General features: G+C 41.9%; 1 protein-coding gene across 2 annotated transcripts in view; it reads right to left on the bottom strand.

The window, feature by feature from the left end:
* The window catches only part of GRIK3 (glutamate ionotropic receptor kainate type subunit 3), a 301429-nt gene that overhangs the window by 105062 nt on the left and 178132 nt on the right, over positions 1-18235 (bottom strand). For both annotated transcript variants that reach the window (XM_081961775.1, XM_081961776.1), the window contains exons 3-5: positions 10785-11042; positions 8421-8602; positions 3446-3499 (exon numbers count right to left, since the gene is read on the bottom strand). In XM_081961775.1, coding sequence (XP_081817901.1) covers positions 3446-3499; positions 8421-8602; positions 10785-11042 — 494 coding nt within the window. The remainder of the gene's footprint in view (positions 1-3445; positions 3500-8420; positions 8603-10784; positions 11043-18235) is intronic.

Raw genomic sequence — 18235 nt, 5'->3', positions numbered from 1 at the left:
AGTCCACCCAAATATAAAAGCCTTTATATTTGGACAGCTCAGACAAGAGAGACTGAAACATCCAGCATTCTTGGCATGCTCTCAAATCACCAGACAAAAGGCCTGAAGAACTTCTCCTGCTTTTGTGGCCTGTGTGATTTGCCGCCAGATGTGATGGCCCACTGGGTGGTTCTGTTCTATGCTACTTCCCTAGCTTTTAGGATCACAGTTCACCCCATTATTCTGGATATCAATAAGTTCTCTCGGCAGGATGATAATCAAGGATTCGTGATTGGTTACACCACCAACTTTCTTCCATATAGATAGAAATGAAAATATTTGAATCTAAGTAGCATTCCAATATATTGGTTCCCCCCCCCCCACACACACACACACAATCTGATTCATGAAATGAGCGTCTTGTTGCAAGATATTTTTTCCTGGAATAAAACATCACTTAAGCTATTCTTCAGTTTTGTAACATTATTTACAGAACTGCAACTGCCTTTGTTTTCGCCTTGTCTGATTTAATGCCATCTTTCATTAATATTCCTACAAAATACTGTACATCTTGTACTTTAATATTAGATAACTTGTTTGTTTGTTTTGTTTTGTTTCTTTAAATCAGCTTTCATCAGTGTTACACAAGAGTGCCCTTCATGTATATCCTGATTCCTGGAGTGCCTTTCATCAATTGTGTGGTACACTGAAACACCTCCGGCCCAGAACACAACCCACACTGCCTACTTGCACTGAAAATTGACCTGATGTATTAAAAATACAAAGCTATGTTGTTGTTTTTCATCCAGTAGTATATATCAAAATTTAGCTGATCCATTCAGCATTGTGCCTGCAAGTTCTGCTAAGAATATCTAAGAAAATCTATGGAGATTCTGCTAAGAATTCACATATCAGGCTATTATAAGACTCTGATTGAATAGATTTGTTTAATTCTTTATTGTCTGGGCAAATCCTCAGATTTCCATCTTTCTTGTGAGCTGAAAGCAGGGAATGTCTCCTTCAGCTGCTTCTTCAATCCAAACAATTCTTCCCCTCACTTCTATTCTGCCCAGTTCTGTTTTCGGCTTTCTTTTCAATGCTACTGATATATTTCTCATAGCATACCCTGAACTAATTTTCTGCAGCATGGCTTTAAAACTATCAGGTTCAACTGCATGACTCGGTAATAAATGCCTTGCAAAAAGCCAGCAGGCTCTCCAGGGGGATGAGGGTCCACAGACTGGTCTGATGGTCAACCCCACCCTCTCTTCCAAGGTCCTGCCAGATGGCTCTCTGTTATGGACGAGACCCAGATCTTGCCTCTCCTCTGTGATCTAATGGGCCAGGTAGATACTGGTGGGGAGAGAAAAGTCTCATAAGTCACATGGCTGAAGCCATGAAGGGCTTTATGGGTGACTTCCAGTACTTTAAATTGCACCTGGCTACACTTAGGAAGCCAATGCAGCTAGGAGAGCCGTGGTGGGCATATGCTGAATCCAGTAGCACGACTGCTGTGCTTGCTGCTGTGTTTTGCACCAGCTGAAGCTTCTACATGTGCTCCAAGGGCAGCCACGTGGGGAGAGAGCATTGCAGCAATCCCACAGCATGGGAACCTGTGAGCAGGACCTACATCTTGTCTACACTTCAGCTGACATTTCAGGAAAACAACACTTGTTGCAGTGGTTTATCTGGTCTTTTATTTCCATTATTTTCACCTGCCCAGAAACACCGTCTTCCTTATCTTCGATTTTGACTTGCACAAGCAAGGTTCCAGCTCTATCAGACAGTTGCAGAAGCTGCTCAGGAAAGATAACAATGGTAGTGGTCACCAAAATATCACTTTACTGGCAGGGCTGGGTACCCCCCCCCCGGGGGGGGGATGGGGAGGATGTAATTTTAAAAATGAAATGTTGTTTCCATGGACAAGTTTTGCTCTGGAGATAAAGTCAGGCCCCAGCTGAGGTTACGGGGGCTGGAAGTGACATGGTGGGACAACAAGAGAAACCGAAGAGATTCTTCCCCCCTGCCTCCTCCAGGTTTACTTCCCAGGTGGCTGAAAAAGATGCATTTGTTCAACCAACGGGACATCCCGTGGCCTCTGTGACGGATCACTCTGCGTCTCTTCCCAAGCTATTTTCCTTTCCTTTCCCCCAAACAAGCTCCTTGCAGCAAAGCACAAAAGAATGGGAGCAGCTCCAGATACAGGTAATCCTCAACTTACAACCATTAATTTAATAAATGGTCCGAAGTTAGTTGCAATGGCCTTGGAAAAAGACACTTACAGGCTGTCCTTGAAATTAGGAGCATCACATCATTCCTTAGTCATATGAAATTGCAGTTCAGGCACCTGGCAACTGGCTTGCATTTGTGACAGCTGCAGTGTCTCCTGGTGACATGATCATGATTTAGGACCTCTCCTGCCAGCCTCTGACAAATAAAGTCAATTGGGGAAAGCTGGATTTGCTTAGCAACCATGTGATTCATTTAAGGACCATGTGATTTGCTATCAACCCTCCCAGGTAAAGCAGACAGGAGACACAACATGAACTAATTTTATTTAATTGTAAGGCTGATGTAGGAGATGACCACGATCAGTTTGGAATCTCTATGCCCCCAAAAGAGACCTAAGCACTCTTATGAGGTGCCAATTGGAGTTGGCTGTTAGTAGATCAGATTCTTGTATCATTGAGTGCTTTTGAACTCTATCCTGGCTCCTACTTTCATGAGCCTGACAGCTTCATTATAACAGAATCTAGCAAGTCTAAAGGCACAAGCTCCCACCCCCCCCCCCTGCTGCCGCCCAGCACCTTCAATGGCTTGATCTATTAGGACAGGTGCTTCTAAGTTTCTTCCTCTGACTGTTAAGTGACAGGGATTCCCTGCTGCCCTTCATTGTTTCCTAGATAGCATCTCTTCCCTCCTTCCCCAAGGTCATCCATGTGTTCCATTACATTTGCTTAGACTGTGATAACATTGATCATAAAATTGGCTCTGATTATGCCATTACTCACTTAAGAACCACATTGCTTAGTGACGGAAATTGTGGACCCAATTGTAGTCATATGTCAAGGACTAAAAATTGCACCAGTGTCTATTGGATATAAAATGTATTCTAGACTTCTTTTTTCCCTATACGGTATCTATGCACATATAAGCTAAGAATTGTAAACTCAAAAATGCCCCCCCCCCAAAAAAAATTGGGTTTCCATGGAGAGTATGTTCAATATTTAAGAGTTTTCTCTGTTGGCCAGATTAGATCCGAACCCAAGATCCATCACAGCACATTTGTTTTCAGAATGCCTATATACTCATTCACAAAAATATGGTGTGCACAATCCTTATTTCTATGTCTCTCAAGAACATCTGCTCCTTTCTGGCCCTGATTAGAGTGAATTTCTCAGAGACCAAGAGTGGTCAGACTCAGTTTGTGGAAGGCAAGGCTGTTAAATGAGTCAAGATACATTACCAGTGTGGTGAAGATGAAATGGTAGTATTCTGTCATCATCCCCATCGCCATGGCCTGGGAAAATGCAGAGAGAAGGAGGTTAAAAGGCTACCTGTGAAATTGGACCCAAAGGAAGAGGCACCCAAGGCCTGATCAGAAAGGACCCCTTTGCTGATGGACAAGCAGTTCCTGGAAGCTGTGACCATCCCCATTGCTAGGAGGACCAATGCTGGTCAAGAATCCCTGCTTGTTAGGCCTGAGGACCTTTCTTGCAATATGAAACATCTGCCAGAGGTTTGATTGCACCGTGACAGCTGTCATCTTGAGAACTACAAAGGGATAAAGCCAAACTGGATCAGAAGGCCAAGGTTTATGAGAAGCACAATGACATGGGGTAGTTGGAGTACTGGTTTGCCATTTACTATACAGCTATTTAAGAAATAATCCTGGGTCACTTCTTCATCAATGTGAGGAAACTCAAGTTAGAAATGTCAATAAAGATTCTCAGTCTCAGAGTTGTCTGGAAGTTGAGTCATGGCAATTGGAGTGGACCTGTTAGATACTTGCTCTAACTACAGTGGTTTCCACCAAGGTCCTCTGTTCCGGCGGGAACAGAGATTTAATCCTATTGGTCGAAGGCTCTGACAGCTCCCTATAAAAGGGCTACTGTCAGACTCAACCTTGGTTGGATTGTTCTCACTTGTTGTACTTAATAAAGAGCTGTTGTTACCATTAAGCTCGTGTGTGCCTATCCACTACCCAATCTAACAGTACCAACTCCTAAAACCCTTAAGACAGTGGTGAAATCTATTTTTTTTTTGCCACCAGTTCTGTGGCTTGGTGGGAGGGTCATGTGACTGGGTGGGCATGGCCAACTTTTTTTCATTTTTTAAAGCATTTTTTCCCTACCTAGTCGCCCAAAGCGGCAGGAAAAAAATGCTTTAAAAAGTGGCCTGGGGGTGGGGGAGGTTCCAACAATTATGCAGCTCACAGCTGATTCATGCTATTGTTTGAACCTTTCCCCCCCCCCACTTTTTAGAGCATATTTTTACTACTGGTTCTGGCGAATAGGTAGTAAAAATGCTTTAAAAAGTGGGAAAAAAGGTTCCAATGATCGCACAGCACAGCTGAGCGTCATGGAACTCCCCCCCCCCACTTTTTAAAGCTTTTTTTTTACTACCAGTTCAGGCGAAGCTTAGCATTTTTTGCTACCAGTTGCTGTGAACCGGTAAGAACCGGTAGCATTTCACGCCTGCCTTAAGGGTCATTAAGTGGGGCTTCCCTGGTGAAGCTGTGAAGTGGTCTTAATCTTCCCGGGGATTGATGAGAGAGCAGCATTAAAAAAATGAGGGACAGGTTGTGTATAAAGTTTCCACCTCCACTGAGGGAAGAGTTTTCCAGTTTTAGGATTAGAATTTTTAGCATTAGAATTTTAGGAGTTGCTACATTCCAACAACTCTCTGCCTACTCAGATTCCCCTAACCAACTTGCTCAGAATGAAGAAGCTACTAGGACAAACGGTGAAACATTTCAAACCAACAAGAAAATAAGTCCAGTTGCCATGTCCCAACTTCCAGTCTTGTTAGAAATATTTCCTGGGTCAAAGAAATTGTGAAAGAAATCAATAAGCAACTGAGAATGGGATGCTGGGAATTTATCCTTATTTCTAGATTGAATCTCTCCTTGATCAGTTTCCATTCACTGTTCCTTATCAGGCCCTCAGGTGCTTTGGAAAATAGGTTGTCTCCCCCCTGTGGCAGCCCCTCAAGTATTGGAAGAGTGCTATCATGTCTCCCCTGGTCCTTCTCTTCTCTAGACTAGCCATGCCCAGTTCCTGCAACCGGTCTTCATATGTTTTAGCCTCCAGTCCCCTAATCAAGAGCTTGTGGTGGTGCAGTGGTTAGAATGTAGGCTGTTTCTGCAGACTGCCAGCTACCTGCAATTTAGCAGTTTGAATCTCACCAGGTTCAAAGTTGATTCAGCCTTCCATCCTTCCAAGATGGGTAAAATGAGGACCCAGATAGTTAGGGGCAGTATTCTGACTCTATAAGCTGCTTAGAGAGGGTTGTAAAGCACTGTGGAGCGGTATATAAGTCTAAGCTAAGCACTTAGCTTTTGCTATCCTCTTTGTTGCTCATCTTTACTCTTTCTAGAGTCTCAAAATCTTTTTTGTAGTGCGCAGACCAAAACTGGATGCAGTATTCTAGGTGTGGTCTTACTAAGGCTTTATAGAATGGTATTAGTACCTCACATGATCTTGATTGAATCCATTTGTTAATGCAATTTAGGATTCCATTGATTTTTTTTGGCTGCCGCTGCACACTGCATTCTTATATTTGGAGTCCACTAAGACTCCAAGATCCCTTGGAGTTACTGCTATTAAGCCAGATTTCATCCAGTCTATATGCTTTAGAACAGAATAGAATAACAGAGTTGGAAGGTACCTTGGAGATCTTCTAGTCCAACCCCCTGCCTAGGCAGGAAACCCTACACCACTTCAGACAAATGGATATCCAACAGCTTCTTAAAAACTTCCAGTGTTGAAGCATTCACAACTTCTGGAGGCAAGTTGTTCCACTGATTAATTGTTCTGACTGTCAGGAAATTTCTCCTTAGTTCTAGGTTGCTCCTATCCTTGATTAGTTTCCACCCATTGCTTCTTGTTCTGCCTTCAGGTGCTTTGGAGAATAGCTTGACTCCCTCTTCTTTGTGGCATCCCCCGAGATATTGGAAGACTGCTATCATGTCTCCCCTGGTCCTTCTTTTCTTTAAACTAGACAATTCAAAATTTCCCAAGCTTCTTGATTTGTTTTCCCCTTGAGGATTCTTATCCTTGGAATCCTTCCAAAGTTCTCTCTGTTTATTGAAATTAGATCTCTTAAAGTCCAAGACTCTAGTTTGACTTTGTTCTATTGCTTGTGCTTGCATAATGTTGAATTCCAATATTGCATGATCACTCACTCCCAAGGTTCCTGTAGCTTCAACATCTTCTATCATTTCATCTCTGTTAGTGAGAATTAAGTCCAATATGGTTGATCCCCTTTTTCCCTTCTCTACTTTTTGGGAAAGAAAGTTGTCTGCTAGGTTTGTTAGGAACCTGTTGGATCTTCCACTTGGTGCAGAGTTTGTCTCCCATTTGATAGCAGGGTAGTTAAAATCACCCATTACTATTGTGATGTGCTTCCTACATACCTTAGTTAGCTGACTAGCAAAAAGTTCATCTATTTCCTCTGTTTGGCTGGGTGGCCTATAGTACACACCTATGGCAATGTCATCCCCCCCCCCACCTTAATATTGACCCAAATGCATTCAAAATAATTTTTGTCACTGTTGTGCTCTATTTCTGTAGACATGTAGTTTTCTTATATATAGTGCAACTTTACCTCCTCTTTTATTTGTATGTTCCATTTGTGGGTTTCATCCCACCAAGTTTCCATAGTGGCAACAATATCATATCTGCCCTCATTTACTTGAATTTCTCATTCACTCTGTTTGTTCATACTCTTTGCATTGGGGTATAGACATTTGAGTCCATTTTGATTGATCCTATGTCTACTGTTGTGCCTGACTGCCTCTACTTTCTTGCCACCTGTTTGATTAGAGCACATGGTATGGTACTCACTATTAAACACTTGGTTTTGCTTGATAGCAAGATTAATAATCTTACCCGCAAAAATATCTATGTTACATGCACTGATAACCGTATTAATTTTAGATTGTTGGGGACAGAAATGTTCTGTAACAATTAATTCTCTGTTCCCACTGTTCAGTTTAAATGTTTATCCAAAAAATCTGTGAATTTAATGCCAAGTAACTCAGTCCCTTTCTTTGATGGATGCAAACCATCTCTTTTGTACAGTTTTTCATTGGACCAGCTGCCGATATCATGACTAATAAAACCAAAGCCTCCCCTTTTACACCATTCCTTTAGCCACACATTAAACTCTACTACGTGCTGGCCTTTCCCTTTTTGTTCCTTATATACAGGTAAAAGCTCTGAAAAGATAAGCCTACAACCTGTACTACTAAGTTCATACTCCAAGCTCTGTGTGTACTTAACCAAACGTTTCTTGCCTAAGTGTAAGACTTTACTTTTCTCTACAGTGAAGTCTGTCAAGATCGACCTGGATCTTGAGCTTATCATCTAGGATGTTGGCTATTCCTGCCAGCTTAATATCATCTGAAAAATTGATGAGTTTCCCTTCTATTTCCTCACCTAAGTCATTTATGACAATATTGAAAAGTACTGGGCCTATTCTATATCTCTATTAATGCAGCCTATGATTGTATTGGCTTTTTTTGGCTATTGCCACACACTGCTTCCTTATATTTAAATGATTGTCCACCAGGACTCCAAGATTCCTCTCACAGTTACTGCTACTGAGCCAGGTTTCACCTAATCTGTAGCTGTACATTTGGTTTTTCTTGCCTAAGTGTAGAACCTTACTTTTCTCTCCATTCAGTTTTAGGTTATTAGATAGGGCCCACTGTTTCAGTTTGTCATGGTCCATCTGGATCTTCTGGGCTACTGGCTATTCCCGCCAGCTTAGTGTCATCTGAAAATTGACATTGACAGAATAGGAAGGACTAAGAAGAGGGCAACGAAGAGGATTTAGGGACTTGAGGACACACGTTATAAGGACAGGCTGAAGGAAACTGAAATGCTCACCCTGAAAACAGACAACTTAAGGAGACATGATAGCCACATTCAGGTACATGAGGAGCTGCAAGGAAAATGAACTATCAACAACTATTTCTATGATGTAAAAACCGGGACCAGAAACTACAGAGATGTTACAGCTGCTCCCAGACCTTGCTCCTCATTCTACTTCTCATCTCTGCTCCAAATGAGCCAGTATAGCTAGCAACTGAAAGACTGACCTGCAGTCACAATCCTGAGCTTCATCACTGAGCAGAGGTATGAAAAGCACCATCAGAACTGCTAGGCCTGCAATACACACACACACACACACACACACACACACACACACCCTACCTGCTTGAGGATATGCACAGCCATTGTGTGGGTGCAGTCAAAGATGATCCGGAACTCTCTTCCCCGTTTCATCTCCTTTAGCAGAGGCCGGGAATCTTCTGTGTCGAGGGGCAGCTGGCGGATTTTCAAACGGATGTTGTACCTGGATGGAGCCATAATCAACTCCTGCAGCCGAATAAGGCCTTGGGGAAGACAAGGACCAACACAAAATAGGAGGTAGCAGTTATGCGGGCATTTTGACCCATTCTTCTGACCGAGGCTTCCCAAGAACATGAAGCAAACTCCTTGTCCTGACAAAAAACCCTTTTATTAATTTATTGTGAATTCTGCTCATTCACATACAGCAAAGTCTTTCAAGGGAGGATTTAAGGTCACAGACCTTATATGGCTTGGAGAACTGACAGGACGAGATCTGCAAAACTTGGCAAGGAGTCTCAGAGAGTCATGAACCAATTAAGTGAACTAATTGTCTCCTGCAAACTCCACTTCCCTTTTGCTCCTCTTTTATTTCCTCTGGGAGGGCCATTCATTGTCCACCTGTGGCCTTACTCCCAAGTCAACCCCTGTTCTTTAGTTGTTCCCTTCGTCTGGCAGCTCTGTGCATGCACACACTGGGAACAGGCTCCAGCTGTTCATCTGCCTCACTGATGTCTGGCTCTGAAAGCAGGTGATATGCTCTGAAAGCATGGGGCTCTGGCCCCCTCTCTGCCTCTGTCACAGAACCTTCCCCAGACTCCAGGACTGACCCATGTTCCTCCTCAACCTCCTCACTGTCCGAATCTGCTGCCAGCTCTGGTGGGCCACAACACCCATGCTACTGCTTCTTAAGAGAGGCAGTACAAGGTCATGAGAGGACAGAATTTTTTCACTGGAGAATTTCTGGGGTGCTCTGGACTGATCCAGGTTGGTGAATCTAGCACTGTGAATTATGCAGGGCAATAAAAAGCTGTCTTCCCAATGTCAAATGGATTTGAAAGTTCAGACAAATGCTCATTGGGGAAAATTTATTCCATTGTACAGAAGAATAATCTGTGATTGCAATTATGCTATTGTGTTATCCCAAAACAATTCAGAAAAACACCTGGCCCAGACAAAGTATCGCTGAATCTACATAGGTGAGCAGGTTTTGCAATTACAAGTGACAGCAACAGCAGCAGCAAGTTGAAGCTAAGGAAATGAAAGCTGAGAAGAACAAGTGTCCTTAAATGGCATCTAGTGCCAGATGCCTCTGACATCTTCTCCTCCAGGAAATGTGTGCATGCTGTTGGCTCAAGTATCTCCTTGATGGAGCAATCACCAGTTCTCTCTCCTCTGGGGAAAGACAGCAGAACTGGACCCTTCCCTATTTGAGATCTGGAGGAGAAAGTCAAGCCTAGCAGTTCAAAGCAGCATGGTAGAGATTCATCTGAGGGAGGTCATCAGACTGCCCTGAGAAAGACCAAGGGCAGGGAGAGGGACAGGCTTTTCCTATTGTAGCCAAGGAGAAACATCACCAAGGAGGCCCAAAGGTGCTTTTTCAAAAGGCAACTGGATTTTGTTTTTCCTTGAAGATGTTTTGCTTCTCATCCGAGAAGCTTCCTCAGTTCATGGCAACATGGACAACCGTGACCTGGGTGACTGAGAATCTCTATATACATGACCATGGAGACCCACTAAAAGAAATGAATAAATTCTAGCAGATTAGTAGAGGCAACCATTATTATTTAATATGCTAGTAGCATTCATTTTGCAGCCACTCCAAAGTGTTAGAAATATTATTTAGTAGCTTATTAATATTATTTTAATACATTTATGCTGTTTATTTATTTATTAAATGTATTGACCACCCATCTTACCCCAAGGCAACTCTGGGTGATTTGCAATATTAAAAAGATAAAATTTTACAAAACCTATACACTATAAGAACTAAATAATAAAAAGAAAGATAAATACTCAACTCTAATTAAAAAAGGGGTGGGTGGGAATAGGATGAGTGGGGTGTGTGAGAGAGGTCTGTTATTAGTCTATCAACCACCCCAATGGGAAGCCTTCAGCCAGCTGGCAGAGTCAGGTCTTTACTCAAAAAACATCACATGACAGAACTCACAACGCGGAGAGAAAATTAAAGATTGCCCAACAAAAGACGAGTTGGAGCACAATGGCAGCCCACACTAGTGAAAACAGGACTATCACCATAGGAAGAGCCTGGGGAAATAGCTGCAAGAGACTCTGGTGACAGGGTCAATCCAGTCCATTCTGAATGTGGGCAACTTTAACACTTGTTCCCCTTTCTTGGTAGCCACCATCCATATTTTCCCTGAGGCTTAGGGAATAGGGCCAATGGAGACACTTTTGACAAGAGACATATCCCCCGGTCCAACTTACCTGTGCTGTCATCGTACACCACAGTGGCCGACCTCCACTTCAGATGCTGTACAAGGTCCAAGATGGCATGGCTGAGAGAGGCATAATCCGGGTAGAGATTGACATAGAAGGTGTCCTTATTGTCCAAAGGGTGATGCTTCCACCGCAGCTGTATGTGAGGAACTTCCAGCGCATTGCAGATGGACTGGACCGCATTGGTGCATGAGCCCTGAGAAGGCCCAAAAATGGCTACAACGCCCAGGGCAAGCTGGTCACAGGCTGGGAAGAAAAGGATCCAGACCGTTAGCCAGGCTTACTCTGGAGGGTATCAGGTGTGACTTACAGAAGCCATGGTCTGGCTGACCAACCAGCCCAGGAGCCTCCCAGGTGTTACTCCGCCTCACCAGCAAGTAATTGTAAAGTTCATTTAGCTCTTTAGCACTAAGCATGGTGTGTCTTTCTGGGCTTCTTTCCGTACCCATTAGCTTTCCATTCTTTCTTTAAGTTTTCATTTTCCCCTAGTAGTTTGTGCACTGTGACTGTGTTTCCAAACATTACCAATACTGGTCACAGCATTTCAGGGGTGTGTGCATGAATCACACGATGCAAAGATGCTTAAACAACAGACTAAGCTATCTCTTGACCCTGCTTGTTGTGGAACTGGCGCATCACCATAGCAAATTGGTGTTATGCCCCCTCTGAAGGCTTCCTGGGTCCCTACGGGAACTACATCATCTTGAGGGCAGTGCTGTCCAATGGCATAAGCTTAGCCATTCTAATAACTGCCCATACATCATTTAATTGTATTCACAAAAGTCTGTATGAGAGCAAACATTTCACAAATATCATAAAGAGAACACAGATGTTGGCTCTGGCTTTGGGTTCAGCTATGATCAGAATATATGGAATTTCCATTCCCGGCTATTAAAGGCAGATCAGAAGAGTTGTGTATCTTCAGAGTTGTAGCCCAGAGCTTCATATTTGTTATCCCCTTAGCTTTCCAGGGTTGTGACACACTGAGTACACACATCCTTCAGCAAAATGATTTGCGACACTGAAATGTTTCCAGAATGACTGGAGGAAAGAGATTTCTGAAGGAAGATGATTTGACAAAGCCTACAGAAAAGGACCCTCTTGGCCTTCAGGAATGGGCTGCAGGCATTTCTAGACCAAGAAGGCAAATTAGGCCTATGCAGAAGGCATGAGTCTGTCTTGGTACTTCATTTTGAGCCATAAAAACCACCTCACCTGCCTTGCCAAGCAGAGACACTCCAAAGGCCACCCAACAGCATGGCATATCAAGCAAGGTCGATTGGCTTCACCCAGGCTTGGAGTCAAATGGCATCTGTTTATGCACTGAGGACATGCAGAAGTCCAGAGAAAGGGCTGAAGAGGAATGGAATGACAACAGATCCATAATATGGCATTTGTACATGTGGACTGGAACAGCTATATATCCGTTCCAGTCCACATGTAAGTATATCATGCCATGAATCTGTTTTTGTGACTAATTTTGATCAACATCTTTAAATTAAATGCCTCCACTGAAACTTACAGCATTGCTAAGGCAAAAGTTAACTTAGGCAGAGAACTGAAGTTGTGGCAACTGATCTATGTGAACTTTATGTCCACATAGGCTACACTAAAGTTGGAGGACCATGAATGCATGCTAGTCTGGCCATTTTAGAGCTGGTTTGCCAAACTCAACAAAAAGTTAGGTATTAGTTCTGCCAAACCGGTGTGAACCGGCTGAATCCCACCACTGGTCCAAATGCATACATTGCTTTAGATGTTTTTTAAAGATTAATATACAACTGAAATCAGAACTTTTCCTTCTGGGACTACTGGATAAATAGTTGGAAAAAAATGGAACTTTGCTTTTATATATGATAACTGCCGGGAGCTTATTGTACACATGAAGATTGAAAGATCTGCAATACTACAATGGAGGAGGAGTTGGTGAAAATGATAGAACTTTCTGAGATGGTCCAATTGACCTGTTTGATCAGAGCAAAGCAAACAATAGTTTCCAGTCTGTACATTTATTACAGACTGGAAACTGTGTGTCTAAAACAAGAAAAAATGATTTGTGATTTTGACAACTGGCTAGGATAGACTATAAAAGAAAAGATCATGAAGGAGATGGAGAGAGAGAGAGAGAGAGAGAGAGAGAGAGAGAGAGAGAGAGAGAGAGAGAGAGAGAGAGAGAGAGAGAGAGAGAGAGAGAGAGAGAGAGAGAGAGAGAGAGAGAGAGAGAGAGAGAGAGAGAGAAGAACACTGAATAAGTAATGCCATGTGTGGAGATAGTGAAGAACTGTCTTTCCTCAAGTACATATGGGAAATGATTTTTGCCATAATGTGAAGCTGAAATACAGTAACAGAATTAATCTGTATTGATTAATGTCAATTTTGCAATGCACAGAAACAACAGAAAACACTGGCTCCTGGCTTCCAGTGTGGATCATGGTGAACTGGAGAAAATAAGAAGAGAAAGATTAGGAAGGACATGATAGGTATCTTCCAGTACTTGAGGGGTTGTCACATTGACTTATTTTCCAAAGAACCAAACTGCAGTACAAGAAGTAATGGGTGGGAGCTTGTAAAAGTGAGATCCAATCTAGAAATAATTAGATTTTTTCTCATTTTAAGAACAATTATCAATGGAACAGCTTGCCTCCAAGAGTTGTGGGTGCTCCATCACTGGAGATTTTGAAGAAAAGATTGGATGGTCATATGCCTGGGATGCAATAAAGTCTTCCATCTTGAGCAGAGAGTTGGAATAAAAGATCTTCAAGGTCCCTTCCAGCCTTATGATTCTACGGTATGTCTATATATAAACTCCAGAGGTTTCTGAAGAAGTGGGACAACATTGTGAGATGAACAGCAGCCAGAGATTGAATGGTGGCTGGTGAAGTCTCTCTGGATAAAGGAGACATTGTGAAATTGCCCACTAGTACTCTGGACAGTTGCTCCTCACATGAGTAAACTGCAGAAATGGAAGTTTTTGCAGCCAGCTCACAAACTGAGCAGCTGTTCTAAGCTAACCATTTAAGATCACAAACTTAGTATAGCATATGTGGACATAAAGTTCAGGTGAACTTCAATTCCTTCGTTTCTTAATCCCTTTAGAGTTCATGAATTTATAACTGTAGAGGAATTTTTTGAATGACAGGAAAAGATTTCACTTTGTGAGTTATCATTTTTATGGATTAGAAAGCAATAAATGAAAAAGCAAATGACTTACAGTTTTCTGACAAAAGGCATAAAAAGGAATTAAAGTAAGAAAGATTTTGACAGTTAAAGGGGACAATTATTTTGAATGACTGTTTTTAGTGAAACTGCTCTAGAACAAACTGTAGTAAATTAAATTAGGCAAAAGAACTTGGTCTTCATGGAAATGCTTTTTGTTTAGTGTCAAGGAGTGCAGATGTGTACAAAACAAATTATACAAAAACAAAATCATAATATAACCCAGAGTATGGTGTTCATTGTAACCATGAAGATATGGATTGTGATATTGTTTGCAACTTTGAAGTACCCTTAAAGATAAAAAGTATTAAAGGCAAAAGAAGACCTCCCCAAAATGAGAGGGGAGAAAAAAGAAGAGGGGAAAAGATTGCTTTTACCTTCTCACTTGAGTGAGATTGCTTCATAATGGCAACTACTTGAAAAACTACAAGAATGGAGGGAGGATGGGATTGTTAGAGCAATGTGCAGAAAGGAATTGCTCCAGAATTTCTGCAGACATTATTTGAGCAAATAAGAAATACTTGAATTAGAAGCACATGATACCAAACTGACAGTTTTTGAAAAAAAAAAGAATGGCTGAAAGACTTGTAAAGAGGAAAGAGGAAATAAAACAAGAAGTTAATAAGACGGAAAGCTCTGTACAACAAACCTCAGGTGAGATAAAACAAACTAATGACAAAGGAAATTATACTGAGTAAGATAGATGCCATAGACTGAGATTGGAAAGACAGAGAATTTGGCACCCCTGGAATTGAAAGTGAAGGAATTTTGCTTGAGACTTAGATGCTTCTGATGAAGATATTAGAGAAAAGATTATTAAAGCTTGACAATTTTGGGGGGACTGGGAAGTAGGATGCAGAGGCAGAAATTGATGATTTTTATAGAATAAAAAATAAAAGGAAGATGACAAGGGATCAGATTTTGCAGCAGGATTTTAATATAAGATTAAAAATTGATAATATAAATGTTGCTGTTAGTTGCAAAGTCATGTCTGACCCATCGTGACCCCATGAACAATGTTCCTCCAGGCCTTCCTGTCCTCTACCATCCCCCGGAGCCCATTTAGGTTCACAGCGACTGCTTCGGTGACTCCATCCATCCACCTCATTCTCTGTCGTCCCCTTCTTCTTTTGCCCTCAATCTTTCTCAGCATGAGGCTCTTCTCCAGTGAGTCCTTCCTTCTCATTAGGTGGTCAAAGTATTTGAGTTTCATCTTCAGGATCGGATCCTTCTAGAGAGCAGTCAGGATTAATCTCCTCTAGGACCAACCGGTTGGATCGCCTTGCAGTCCAAGGGACTCGCAGGAGTCTTCTCCAGCACCAGAGTTCAAAGGTCTCCATTCTTTGGTGCTCAGTCTTTCTTATGGTCCAGCTATTGCAGCCATACATTGCAATGGAAAACCGTAGCCTTGACTATACACATTTTGTTGGCATTATACAAATATAACTGTTCTTAAAGGAATTCCTATCAGAATCTTAGTGTGATTGTTATGTTTAAACAGCAGAGGTTTAGGCTGAATTCTGTCCAGATGATGAGATAATTATATTCAAAGAAGAATTGAAGGAGATGCAAATGGAGCATTCAGGAGACTACACAAAAAATCCATCGAGAAAGAAACTGAAAGGGGTGATGCTAGCTATTACTAATATTGATTTTTTTAAATGGCTTGATTATGGATTACAAATGTCTTAACATGAATATAAATGGAGCAAATGCTCCTCAAAAGAGATGAAATATCCTATTATTTTTTAAAAATTGAAGCAAGATACAATCATTTGGAGCCATTTGTTAGGTCACGCAAGGTGTTGCCCTGTCAGCGCATGTGCGCATTGGCCAACCTATATTGCCCTTGTTTTTCAGCCATTTTTCACCCTCCAGAGGATTCCCTGAGGCTTCCCAATGCACAAACTGGAAGTTTGGGAACAGACTTCCGGTTTGCGCGTTGGGCCATTTTTGGTGCTCCGGAGGCTTCAGGGAAGCCTTCGGGGAAGTCTCCTAAAACCTCCGGAGTGTGAAAAACGGCCCTACAGGCAATCCGGAAGTTACCATTCCCAAACTTCTGGGTTGCTCGTACGACTGTTTTTTGCCCTCCGGAGCCTTCAGGAGGCTTCCCTGAAGCCTTTGGAGGGCAAAAAACAGCCCTACAGACAAATTGGAAGTCACAGTTCCCAAACTTCCAGGTTGCTCGTACAGCCATTTTTCGCCCTCCGGAGCCTTCAGGGAAGCCTCCTGAAGTCTCCGAGTGGGGGGGGGAGGCTGTTTTCACCCCCTCCAGGCTCCTACAAAGCCCCTGGAGCCTGGAGAGAGCAAAAAAATGGGTCCATTGTGGGCCAAAAGTGGGGGAGGCTGGGGCGCATGCATGCATGGTGGGGGTCACACAATAACATTATGGGTGTGGGCATGCCCACACATGACCCCCCTGTGCTCCACCCGCTTTTGGCACGTGATCCAAAGAAGGTTAGCCATCACTGGTCTAGTCTTTTCTTAAAAACCTCCAGTGCCCACGATTTCTGAAGGCAAGCTGTTAATGGTTAATTGTCCTCACTTTTAGGAGGTTTCTCCTTAATTCCAGGTTGCTTCTCTCTTTGATTAGTTTCCATCCATTGTTTTTTGTCCTGCCCTCTAGTACAGAATAATTTGACCCCCTCTTCTTTGTGGCAGCCCCTCAAAAACTGGAATACTCCTATCATATCACCCACAATTCTGCTTTTCTTTAGACTAGTCAAATCCAAACCCTGCAGCTGTTCTTCATGTTTCAATCTCCAGATCTTTGATCATCTTACTTGCTCTTCTCTGAACTTTTTCCAAAGTTTCAACTTTTTTTTTTTGTAATATGGTAATCAAAATTGGTTGCAGTATTCCAGGTGGGGCTTTACAAAGGTTTCATAAAGTGTTACTAATACTTCATGTGACCTTGATTCTATGCCTCTGTTTTTTCGTATTAAGCTTAAGACCCACCTATTCCAAGCAGCTGGCCTGGCTCAACTTTGATCTAACCATATCGCTCCTGACGGGTTTTTAACTGGGTATCTTAATTATATTTAATTTCTAGGGGTTTTTAAATACTGTATTTTAATTGTTTTTATTGATCAGCCGACCTCCTCCTTGTGTGTGTCTCAGTATATGTCTCTGTTATATGTTTGTTTTGTCCACATATTTATTTCATATGTTTCATTGTACGCCGCCCCGAGTCCTTCGGGAGAGGGTGCGGCTAAGAAATAAATATATTATTATTATTATTATTATTATTATTATTATTATTATTATTATTATTATTATTATTATTATTATTATTATTATTATTATTATTATTATTATTATTATACAACCCAGAATTGTATCAGCTTTTTTGGCTGCTGTACTGCTACACATATTCTCTGCTCATAGACAAGTGATTATCCACTAGAACGCCAAGGTCGCTCTTGCAGTTACCGTTTTTGAGTCAGGTCTCACCTAATCTGCAATGTTTGAATTTTCTGGCTTAAATGTAAAACTTTGCTTTTCTCCACATTGAAATTCATTTTGTTGGATAGGGTCCATTGTTCATCTTTGTCAAGATTTTTTTGGATCCTGAGTTTGTCTTTTGGGGTGTTGGCTATTCCTGCTTAGTATCATCTGCAAATTTAATGAGTTCCCCTTCTATTCCCTCATCTAAGTCATTTATGAAGATATTGAAGTGTCCTGGGCCTAAGACGGAACCTTATGGCACCCCACTGCTTACTTCCCTCCATGTGGATGAAGTACTATTAAAGACTACTCATTGAGTTCGGTTTGGCAGCCAGTTACAAATTCATCTGGTGGTGATGTTGTCTATTCCACATTTTCCTAGCTTACCAAGAAGTAGGTTGTGCTCTACTTTGTCAAATGCCTTACTCTAAGTATACTATGCCCACAGCATTTTGTTGGTCTACTAATTTAGTCACTTTATCAAAGAATGAAATAAGATTGGTTTGGCATGATGTTTTTAACAAACTCATGCAGGCTAGTAGTTATAACCTTATTTTGTTCCACTTGTTCGCAGATCTGTTTTTTTTATTATCTTTTCCAGGAACTTCCCAGGTATTAACTTTACACTGATTGGTCTATAGTTTCCTGGGTCTGGTTTTTTTTTTTTCCTTTCTTGAAGATGGGAACCACATTAGGCATACTAATACCAGAACTGGCATTGGTGTTGACAGGGGATTGGAATTGAGTAATTTCCCATAACTGGATAGAACAGTGTT

This window comes from Natrix helvetica, assembly GCF_964273705.1.
Source record: "Natrix helvetica genome assembly, chromosome: 9".
Lineage (NCBI taxonomy): Eukaryota > Metazoa > Chordata > Lepidosauria > Squamata > Natricidae > Natrix > Natrix helvetica.
This window is presented reverse-complemented; position numbering and strand designations above follow the sequence as displayed.